The sequence below is a fragment of the Mus pahari genome, chromosome 11 (genome assembly GCF_900095145.1).
Source record: "Mus pahari chromosome 11, PAHARI_EIJ_v1.1, whole genome shotgun sequence".
Classification (NCBI taxonomy): Eukaryota; Metazoa; Chordata; class Mammalia; order Rodentia; family Muridae; genus Mus; species Mus pahari.
In genome coordinates, this window is record NC_034600.1 from 47308049 (window position 1) to 47319980 (window position 11932).

Sequence of the window (11932 nt, forward strand, 5' to 3'; positions counted from 1 at the left end):
CTCTCTCTCTCTCTCTCTCTCTCTCTCTCTCTCTTTCTTAACTTGTTTCCTCCCTCCCTCCTGGCCAGCCCCTTCCACAATCCTCCCTTTCTCTGAGTGGGTGGGGTCCACCCTGGGTATCCCACCCCCCACCCTGGCACATCAAGTCTCAGCAAGACTAGGCATATCCTCTCCCACTGATGCCAGACAAAGCAGCCCAGCTAGAGGAACATATCCAATGTTCAGGCAACAGCTTTTGAGATAATCCCTGCTGCAATTGTTTGGGACCCCCATGAAGACCAAGCTGCACATCTGCTCTATATGTGCAGGGAGGCCTAGGTCCAGCCCGTGTATGTTCTTCAGTAGGTGGTTCAGTCTCTGAGAACCTCAAGGGTCCAGGTTAGTTGACTCTGTTTGTTTTCCTGTGGAGTTCCTATCCCCTTTGGGGCACATAGTTCATATTCTTCTTCGAAAAGAGTCCTCAGGCTCCATCCACTGTTTGCCTATGGGTGTCTGCATCTGTGTAAGTCAGCTGCTGGGTGGAGCCTCTCTGAGGCCAGCCATGCTAGGCTACTGTTCTTTACATACTTGTAGAGTATTTGATGTATTCAAAGAGGCATCTTGGCCCAGTATATTCATAAGAGGTAAAATGAACCAATAAGATATATGCTCTCAAAGTTATAAGTTGAACTTAATTCTTAAATCTTCCTGATTTCTTAAAATCAAAAAGTGTGACAACCATTCACATAAGTAAGGATAGTTATACTGTGCCCTGTGATGTCTGTCTGTCTGCCTAACTCCTATGGTGCCCTGTGTCTCAGACCACTCCTGTGTAGTCACCAGGACCTGGGGCTGCATCCGTTAGGCTGTCAGTTAGGCTTCCAGTTCCATGTAATTTAATTTTTATTTCCACAATTTACCCCACTTACTGCTTCTCTCCAACATCTTTTTTTTTTTTTTTTAAAGATTTATTTGTTTATTATATGTAAGTACACTGTAGCTGTCTTCAGACACTCCAGAAGAGGGCGTCAGATCTCGTTAAGGATGGTTGTGAGCCCCACCATGTGGTTGCTGGGATTTGAACTCTGCACCTTTGGAAGAGCAGTCGGGTGCTCTTATCCGCTGAGCCATCTCACCAGCCCTCTCTCCAACATCTTAAGAAGCCATGTCAATATAACTCTATCTCTAATATAAAAAAACTGCCTTTTACTTTAACTGGAATAAGACACATCATGTGTTCCCTCCTTTATTATGTTGTATCCATCACTGAAAATGTCATTTATGTATACATTAACAAGGTTATTTTAAGCTCAATTAGATCAATCCTTGCTGTGATTCATTTTAGATACTCTAGAATTTAGTTAGGAACTAATTTTTTTTTTTCACATGAAAACATTTTCATATGTTATATGTCTGAGATATTTGACATACACTATGTGTTTTGGTATGCACTGTCCCTTTTTAATTTCTTGTTAAAACGATTTTAAGATAAAAATATAATCTCAAAACCAATGACTTCTCTTAAGAAGAGTAACTCATTGGTTTGATTCATTGTCTGACCATCCAGGACAGCTATACTCCAATTGTGACGTACATGGTTGGGCGTCTGACTTTCCTGGTTAATAGTAACCATGAGCCCCAGGTCTGCCCACAACATCCCCACTGCTATCCTCTGTGTTTGGTAACTTTCTCATGCGGGCATGCTTAAGAATCTAAAGCACATACTTGTAGTTTTGTTCTGGTGCAAGAGGCCACGTGTAGCTTCCAATTTAATGCAGCAGCCATCAAATTATGACATCTGTCTCATACAAACTCCCAAAGCTCCTGACAGTTATCTTGCTTGTTTCAGAACAATGTAAGAGTTGCTGTTACATACATGCCCAATAGCTCTACTCTTGCAAGTCTTTGTCACCATGCCTGTGGCCTGTAGGTCCTCCTTGAGCAATAGCATATGTAAAATCATCATTCTTAGGGAGAACAATGGTAGGAAGAATGAATTTGGTCTACACTGACATTTTAGAGTTTACATTATTCAGCTATGAAGTGCATACTACACTGTTCATTTTATACATGGTGAACATCTGGTGTTTCCTTTTTGTTTTTGACACAGGAAATCAGATGATAGCAACGGCATAGAAAACAATGTCCCCCGGTACAGAAAAACTGTAAGTTACTTCTAAATGATAGTAAAAAGATTATTTTTAATATATTAAGCCTTACTCTCTCTCTCTTTTTCTTTTTAGAGATTTATTTATTTATTATATGTAAGTACACTGTAGCTGTCTTTAGACACACCAGAGGATGCCGTTATGGATGGGTGTGAGCCACGACTGAGTAGTCAGTACTCTTACCTGCTGAGTTATCTCACCAGCCCCAACCTTACTCTTTTTTTCAGATTCATAAAAGACCCAGTTCACTTGTCCTTGAATATACTTGTTTATACAGTTTTAGGAAAAATGTAGATTTTTACAAAAATAATGGTATCCGGGGCTGGAGAGATGGTTCAGCAGTTAAGAGCACTGACTGCTCTTCCAGAGGTCCTAAGTTCAGTTCTCAGCAACCACATGGTGGCTCACAACCATCTATAATGGGATCTGATACCCTTTTGTTTTTTGATGTGTCTGAAGACAGTTATAGTGTACTCATATGCATAAAATAAATAAATAAATAAATCTTTTGGAAAAAAAAAATAATGGTATCCTTTCGACCAGAGAAATAGGTGTTAATAATCCTGTCTCAGCCTCTTGAGTACTGGGATTACATGCTTGTACCATCATACACATCTTTATTTCATGGTCTTTATATTTATATAAATAGACATTTTCTCCCTTGGGCTAGTTTCTTTCAAAAGTTTTATGTAATTTTCAAATTCTCATCTCAAAGTTTCTGTAGTTTTCTGTTTTATTTCCATATCATTGATATGATGAATCCATCCACCATAGCAAACTTCCCCAATTGATTGGTAATTGTCTCAATTCATTGTTGTTTGAACTTGCTTTGTACCTAGTTGGCAAGCTCACTTGCCAGGTCTTCTCGGCTTTGCTAAAGTGATGGTAAGCTATTATGTGGCAGCATGGCCGTAACGTGTTCCTTCTGCTTTCTTTAACTCAGGACTCTGCCGATCAGTGAATACAGAAAGAGCATCTCGCCCTGGGAAGACGTACAGCGTTGGAGTTTGTACTTCAGCTTCCTTATTTTAGATTTTTAAAAGACAAAGATGCCCTCAACGTTCACAGAAGTAGCTTTATGAACAATATAGTCCATCTCCTACCTAAAGATGTATTTTCATTTTGTAATTGCTTTTCATTAAAGCAAGGTCAAGTGTTTTAGCTGTGTTCTGTGAGCTGTAACCTAGATAATAATAAACTCCCCTCTGTGGGCGATCAGGGGTACAGGGCGGACACCAGCAAAATCACTTAATAATCCACAAATAAATGTCGCTGAAGATCTGTTTATTACCAAAGAATTTATTAAAGAGAAAGCGTTTGCCAGTTGTCTTAAAAGTGTTTGCCTGCACCAGACATATTACCTGTAGAAGTATTTATCTCAGTTTTCATGTGAAGTGTATCCAGTGTTGAGTGTGATTTCTCTAGGAAATGGAAAGTGGTGGCTACACTGCAGTCTAGACACTAAGATAGACTTGTGCTCTATAAATAATGGTGTAAAGTAAAGGGAGTTCAATCAAATGCTTGTGCCATGGCCACTACATTACCAGAGCCTCTCATCTTCATTGCACTCATTTCTGCTCTTTCTACCCCAAGCCGAAGAGCTTCTCAGCCTTAAGTAGGACATTTTTCTTCTTCTTTTTGATTTTTTTTGAGGCAGGGTTTCTCTGTATAGCCCTGGCTGTACTGGAACTTACGTTGTAGACCAGGCTAGCCTGGAACTCAGAAATCCGCCTGCCTGCTTCTGCCTCCCGAGTGCTGGGATGAAAGGCGTGCGCCACCACCGCCTGGCTGATTTTCCTTGTTCTGTGCCATGGGGTTTGGACTTCAATAGTTTTCAGAGGGCAGATCCACGTGGTCACAGTACAATACCGCTCGCTACCTGCATGCCTTGGTTGGCTCATGGTTTCTGGGTACTTTTACTTGCCATCTCTTTCCTGGTACCATATCTGGCCAAGTGTGTAAAAGCACATTATTAGTGTTTTCTGATAATAATTCCTTTGGCTAATATACAGGAGTACTAGTGCACTATTTTTTATGTTGCTGCGAAAGCCTTAGACTTAACTTCAAAACCATCTCTGAGATACTTTCTGAACTCAGTAGAACCAAATCAGTTCAGGATTTTAATGGACATGGAAACTTGTCAATGGCTTTAAATGAAATAAAATGTGCCTTGGATGGTTGGATTAAATGTCCCTCGTGCTGCTGGCTTTTGTGACACACTGCCTCGGGGAAAACAGGGCTACAAAGAGAGACCAACTTGGGATGGTAGTTAAAAAACAACAACAAAACATGGTTCTTGGTGATTCAGGGGTCAGAGGTTGGGTAAAAACAGTTCACTGGTTTAAAAATGGAAACTATAGAAGTGTATGGCTTTTACGTTAGTTATGAGAAGTGTAAGATTTCTGGTGGGGAAAATTCTGTAGCACCTTGTTTGACTAATGTTTACCAATATTTACAAGCAAGAATAATACATGGAAAATAGTTATGGTAGCTGCTTACTGTTGCCTGTTGATGAAACAAAATTCAATATTTTCTGAGAAGACATGTTAACTGCGTGTATGGGTTTTTATTGAGCTAGGATGTACCTCTTGGTGATAGATGTTACCTCCCCCCCTTAGTTTCATTAGCTACATATTTGTTTTTCCTTAACTCATGCTTAGTTTGACAAGCTCATCTTGATGATGGCAGGGCAACAGTATAAGCCTAAACAGTTTGAGTCCAAGGGTTCAAAACAGTGTAACTGTGACTGGATACATGCAGAGCCCAAAGAAGTAACTTTTCTTGCAAGGATTCATCTATTCCCTTTGCCACCACTATTTAAGTTGAAATAGTTTTCATGAGAAAAATATGCTACCCAGAGGTAAAATGATCTGAAATACTTATGTAATACACTGAAATGTTAACAGGCATCTGTGCTAATTATTATTCTAAGAAAGATAAGTTATCTCAGTAACTTGGAGTAGAAAAAGTTGTCAAATATTTAAGTTCATTTTTGGCCCTTCAGAGTCTCTCTGGAGTACTTCTGGAAAAATTATTCCATCACTGTTAGATGAAAATTGAATGCTTCTATTAACTAGCTTCATGGAATTGAAGAGTGGATTGTCTGAGGACCAATTGTAAATTGAATGTAAAAGAAACAAAGGCTGAAGCAGGAAAACTATCCTGAGTTTATAAAGTGGACACCTGGGAAATTCTGTTAATCTTTCCAATAGATGGGATTTTCAGTGTAATAATTAGATTTAATGATGCCATAAACTTTCCAGATAATCTTAAATTTGTTTTACATGAAAATATGTTTTCTTCTGCCATCTGTTTTTCCCCTAGCTAGGTAGTCCTTCAGGCTCAAACCTAAAATTGTTTACACTCTTTTCCTTATTTTGCTGGCTATTAATACCTGTTCTTCTGAGTCTCCTAATCTTTCATTAATCCTCAGGGCCTCTCACACTTCCCCTTCACCAGCTGCAAAGCTATGGTCTAGGTTTCCCTACCTTAGCCTCATCCAGCCCTCCAGTTTTCATGGTGCTTTTCCGTCTTTCTCCTTAAAAACAAAAGACTCACTCACACTGATGTCTCAGGTCAGGGTAACCTTACACACTTCATTTTTGCGTTTCTTAGAACTATGCTTCCCCTGGTCACCATTTGCCTTCCATTGTCTTAAATTAGCCCAGAATCCCTCTCTGATGCTCTGCCCCCCCCCCCATCCTGCTTTCTTTTTTTTTTCTTTCACCTCTTCTAAGCAACTTTATTTTTATTTTTTAAAGATTATTTTATTAGATATTTTCTTCATTTATATTTCAAATGTTATACTGAATGTCCCCTATACCCTCCCCCTTCCCTGCTCCCCAGCTTAGAGGAAATTATCAGTGGGGTAGGTAGCAGCTCAACTCCATGTTTCCTTGTGGTTGGTCTCCTTCCTGGACTCTGACTTTTACTTCGGTGTACAACAGGAAGAGTATTACAGGTGTCATATAGTGTATTTGGAGGAATGTGAAGTTTATATTTTTAAGAATCACTTATACCTATTTTTAGGAAACTAATTTTAAAATTAGGATTGCAAATAAAATATGGAAAAGCAGGTTGTGTTAAGTCCTTCAAGTGTGGTATGGGGTACATCACACACATTCTGGTGGGTTTTCGTTTCTATTGCTCTTAAAGTCCCATGGCCACTGTGCATGTCCACATAAACCTAATTTTTACCTTTTCTTTAATAAGGTCAGTGTGCACATAAACCTAATTTTTACCTTTTCTTTAGTAAGGTAACAAATTGGCTCTAATTATACAGGATTTTAGTGATTATATTTCTCGGTATGGGAAGTTGAGATCCATCATTTGTGCTCGCTACACTAACGTCTTTCTATCTCCCCAAGTTTTGTACAGTACCTTAATTCATTTCAGAATTTAATATTACCAGCAGCATGTTACAAAGTGTTTTATTAAATTTTGATCATCCAAAGCATATTTATCAAACTGATCAGAAGATACCCTAACATTTCTACTAGTTTGCTTCTGGTCCTCATCTTTAAGGCACTTAATTTCTCCCCTCCTCCCCAAAAAAATTCCTTGTTACTAAACTTCCCGTGTGAAAATGAATCTTTCTAATTGAGTAAATCAACACACACACACACACACACACACACACACACACACACACACACACACACACACGGGAATTCCTTCTCAGTGATTCAGCTCTTGAAAGAGTGAGTTGAAATATGTGTTTCAGTATTAATTGGATGGCGTGGTGCCTGCTCGTGGTATGCTCTGAGGAAAAAAAAAAATTACCAAATGGGTGAAAATAGGAAGACTTGATCACTTTGGAATTTTAAGTTATACCTATTTACATACTACTTTAGTGACAGCTTATTACCCATGAGTTTATGCTAATCTGTCATTGAGAGAAAGAACTGAAACTATGTGCCCCTTCTTCCTTTGTTCCGAATCTAGATAGCCAGTGACACGTTCCATTAATCAAGTTCCCCCATTAACAGTGACCCTCTTTTGGTTTAGTCCTAGTCCCTGACATTTGTTGTATGTGGCACGTGCTAGGCACTCACTGTGAAACATGCTTTGAAATGTTTCATTGAATCCTCAGTCCATCTCATGTCATAAGGATTGTTCTCTCTCTTTCATCCATGCACAAGTCCAAGCTTTGAGACCTTGAGAAAATTGTCTAAGCTGCCCTGATGCACATGATCGGAACTGAAATCCACACTTAGCCTCAGCTGATTTGACCTCCCTTGTTCAACTGCTCTGAACTGATAATTGTATACTTCCTAGAAAATGAGGATATTATCAATTATCTTTTGTCTTTTAGGTAGCCAGTCATGGCACAAGATCCATAATCTTACTGTAGTTGGGGAGACCGCCCCGCCCCCTTCACCATTCCTGTGTCCCCATGATGGTGCTGGGGATTGAACACCTATTTAGGATTTTATTTTTTTTCTGGCTTGATTTGTCAGTAGTAAGCATGACTGTAACATTTATTATCCACACACTGAAAATGAAAGGGGATGCTGTATACAGCTTCACTGAGATGTGGAGAGTGGGCCCTCCGGTCTTACATTTAGCCCATGGCAAGGAGGTGGCTGCTCTCACAGTGCAGCAGCAAACTGGAATGATTGATGGAAATCAGCTTTCACGGAAATAGCTGACTGTAGGTAAGGCAGGGAAATCACTGTTTTCGGTAAATGTAAGGTGAGTGCCACCATGGCGAAGTGCCTATAATGGCCCAGCTTAAAGTTTCATTGCTTTAAGTATCCTTGGATGACTAAGGGTCTGCTAGCATTTGGAAGTGCAATTCACAGGGTGTAAGAAGCTGGCAGAGAACATTCTGCTTTTGCTGCTGTGTGAGTGAACTGGCCGATTCCTTGGATTTGTGTATCTTCTGGTTCATTGCTGTAGTAGCAGAGAGTCAGTCTCTCTCTCTCTCTCTCTCTCTCTCTCTCTCTCTCTCTCTCTCTCTCTCTCTCTCTCTCTCTCTCTCTCTCTCTCTCTCTCTCTCTCTCTCTCTCTCTCTCTCTCTCTCTCTCCCCCCAATACGTCAAGAATTGCAGAGTATGCCTTTACTTCAAAAGTTGACTGTGTGTGAAAGTCATGAACAAATAGAGTGGACACAAGTACTATTAACTCCACGAATGATTTATAGTCTGTATTTCTTACTCCTTTATACCTCAGTGGGAACCTGTTGTGGAATCCTGTTTAGACTGTTGGATACACACACACACACACACACACACGCGCGCGCGCGCGTGTGTGTGTGTGTGTGTGTGTGTGTGTGTGTGTGTTTTAAGGCATTTTCAAGAATTACCTATATAATTTTCATTTCAGAACATCACAAATTATTTTTCTGATGTTTATTTGAGAATCATGAAAATACTAGGTTTATTACATATATAATTAATGATAATACTATTTAATGTTGCAAAATGAATAGCTGCTTATATTTTCTACCTTTTAAAATAGATATTTAAGCATTAGTTTTACTTAAGTCAAGGACCATTAATTATATCCTTTTAAAGTTGCATTTCTTACATGTGTGTTTAGGTTCTTATCACTGATTTTCTATATTATGTAAATAGCACATAATTCAATACAGGAGCATTGTGAAAATGTCCGGGTTGTATCCAGATTTAATGTACAATTAAGCTCAATAAGATATACTCTGTGGATTAAAACTTTAAGTATTGGAAAATGTATTTTCAAATTCTTCATTTTAAAAGGAATTAGTTCTTTTTGTATGTTGTGTGTTTGGGTGGGGGCTTGTGGAGGCCAGAAGGGGCCATAAGGTCCCTTGGAGCTGTAGCTGCAGACAGTTGTGAGCTGTCAGTGCAGGTGCTGAAATCTGAATTCTAAAGAGAGAGAACCATGAGCACACCTGGCCACTAAGCCACTTCTCTGGCCCAAGTCTTTCACTTTCTTTTTCATCTTTCTCATTCCCCATTCTTTCATTTTTGAGATGGGATTTCTCTGTGTTACAGCCCTGGCTGCCCTGGAACCCTCTTTGTAGACCAGGCTATCCTCATTCCTAGAGATCCACCTGCCTCTGCCTTCTGAGTGCTAGAATTAAAAGCATGGGCCACCACTACCCAGACATTTTTTTTTTCATTTTTAATAGTGTAAAGGTGGTTGCACAGGCCATAGGAAACACTGGTTTTTATTCCTGTGTGTATGTTAACAAAAATTTATGTTTTATTAATCAAGGTATTATCCTCAAGCCCAACACATAAAAAAGTCTTAGCTGAGTCTGTTTTAACAGATTAACTTGAAAGTCAGCCAGAAAGCAATTTTCAAAACAGTAAAATATGTTTTGAGGGCTGGTGAGATGGCTCAGCGGTTAAGAGTGCTGACTGCTTTTCCAGAGATCCTGAGTTCAAATCCCAGCAACCACATGGTGGCTCATAACCATCCGTAACGAAATCTGATGCCCTCTTCTAGTGTGTCTGAAGACAGCTACAGTGTACTAGTGTACTTACATATAGTAAATAAATATTTTTAAAAAAAATGTTTTGAAAGTTTAAATTACAGCTATGACCATGATTTGTTTTTGTTTTTGTTTTTTAAAGAGTATTTCAAATGAACTAGTACATAGATTATTTTGCTTGTTTTCTTGGGTAATTTCCTTTTAGCTTTTTGTTACCAGTTTAGATGGGATTCAGGAAAAAAAAAAGGCTGCAAAATGGTTTAGTTTTTAAAAAAGTAAATATTTGAAAAAAACTTCTATGAAAACGTCTAATGTGATAAAAAGAGATCTCAAATAGGGCAGATTAATGAATTCAATAATCCCAGAAAAAGATAAATTATTTAAGCAAGTCACTAGGTCAGTTGGTTACATGTTATATTTGATTCCTATCTTTATGAAAGTACACGACTAGTAGCTAACACAATAAGTGTTTCTCATCCTTAGCGTGTGAGAGCAATGGTATTTTGTGAGTGATTTAAAAACTAATGGCTTGTGGTCAACTTGTAGACAGACAGAACAGACATGTTTTTACTGTGCTCTTGGTAACTGCCGCTGATTATGTTAGACCTTATGAAACAAAAAAGTAAATGAATCTCACTTTAATCCAATACTACACTAAAATAAAAATTCAAACTTGTCCTTGAGACGTGACGAATCCAGCTGTCGGGGGGGGGGGGTGACAGTGAGTTTGAGGTCAGTCTTGACGACCAGGGAAACCTTGCTCCCCAAAACAGAACTGAGTGCAAACTTTTAAGAAAGTAAATGGAACAGATTTGGCAATGGTGTATACTTAGATATTCACAAACATAGAGAAACCTCAAGCAGTAAGTGAAATATGCAGCAGGGTACGTGGTTTTCAAAACCGAGGAAACAACATAATCTCTCAAATATCTTATGTATATAGCTGTATGTGCATATGCATGCATGCTCCTGTGGAGGTTAGAAGAGGACATTGAATTCCCCGAGGCCAGAGCTGCACATGAGTGTGAACTGCTCAAGGCATGTGAGACTTGAACTCTGGTCTTAGGGAAGAACAGCAGGCACTTCCAACTACTGAGCCATGTCTTAGTGCCAAGACAGTGATTTTAACAGGTGTTCTCTAGAGTCATCTACAGAGAAGGGACAAGCTGAACAACAGCCGATTTGTGATAAGAGACTACGACATACTCCCACAAGTGTCACAATGCTAGAGTCCAAATAATACTACCAATTCGGAATTCTGTATGTCCAAAAAAGACCCTTCATCAGTGCAATGACCATCAGGACATTTTAAGTGGCGAACAACAGGGATGACGCTCAGTGGTGGGACACTTGCCTTCTGCCTACTTGCATCATCTCTGAATGATGTCCCCAGCTTCACAGGAAAAACAACTGAAATTCAACGAGGGACATCTGAGTGCCTTCATCACTAGTAGGTCAACCTGGAAAAAATGTCTAAAGTTCTCTGAAGAGAAAGGGAGTAATGAGGGATTTTAGAACGACAGAAGACACGGGAACAGTGGCCACAGGTAAAAAACAACATTTTGATGTTTCTGTTGTGCTGGACTGGCAAAGCCCAAATTATAGAACTGCACTGCTTGTCGATGTAATATAAGTGTAAAGGAGGTCCCCAGAATTCACTTCAGCTGGTAAAAAGTCAACAGGAGTAAATTTAAACCATGTGACATTGTGCAATGATCTACATAACCCTTAGAGAGCCCACTAGGACAACTGTTTAAAGGCCTGTGGCAAATCATTACGGATACAATGAACTAGTGTTTGGGATTGTGGTATGGGATGAGATAAGAGAGGGTGTGTGGGAGACACCCTCAGAATGTATAGTGTACACGTATGAAATTGCCACACAAAATTATCGATGAAAATTCTAGAAGATGTTCTAGTTATCCCTGTACTACAGGGAAAAGCCAAAAACAAGCAAGATGAAACAGAAGACAAGAAACAAGTTAGCAGATCTCTCTTCTGAATCCCAGCAGAGGCAGCTGAGCGCTCTGGAGGACTCTCCACACCACAGATCCTTGGGATCATGGTCCTCGGTATCACGGTCCTTGGGATCACGGGTGAGTGGAACACAATCAATTCCAGAGAATCCAGCAGGGGCTTGTGCCAGCAGGAACAGGGTCAAAGGAACACTGCCCACCCAGAGGCGGGGTTCTGGTCCGGTTGCAGCCACCCCTGCCATTTCTCTTCTGAACCCCAGTGGAGACAGCTGAGCACTCGGGAGGACTCTCCACACCGCAGGTCCTTGAGATCATGGGTTCTCTGGATCATGCAGGGAGAGTCGGCCTACAGGGAGGGCTCTGACTCCAGGACTCAGAAGGAGGATCAT

At 39.9% G+C, this 11932-nt stretch overlaps 1 protein-coding gene across 1 annotated transcript in view; it reads left to right on the forward strand.

Moving 5' to 3' along the window:
* Window positions 1-3840, forward strand: part of Emb (embigin) — a 49453-nt gene extending 45613 nt beyond the window's left edge. Inside the window, exons 8-9 of the mRNA XM_021208576.2 lie at window positions 2090-2144; window positions 3091-3840. Coding sequence (XP_021064235.1) covers window positions 2090-2144; window positions 3091-3108 — 73 coding nt within the window. The 3' untranslated portion in view covers window positions 3109-3840. The remainder of the gene's footprint in view (window positions 1-2089; window positions 2145-3090) is intronic.
* Window positions 3841-11932: the final 8092 nt, after the last annotated feature.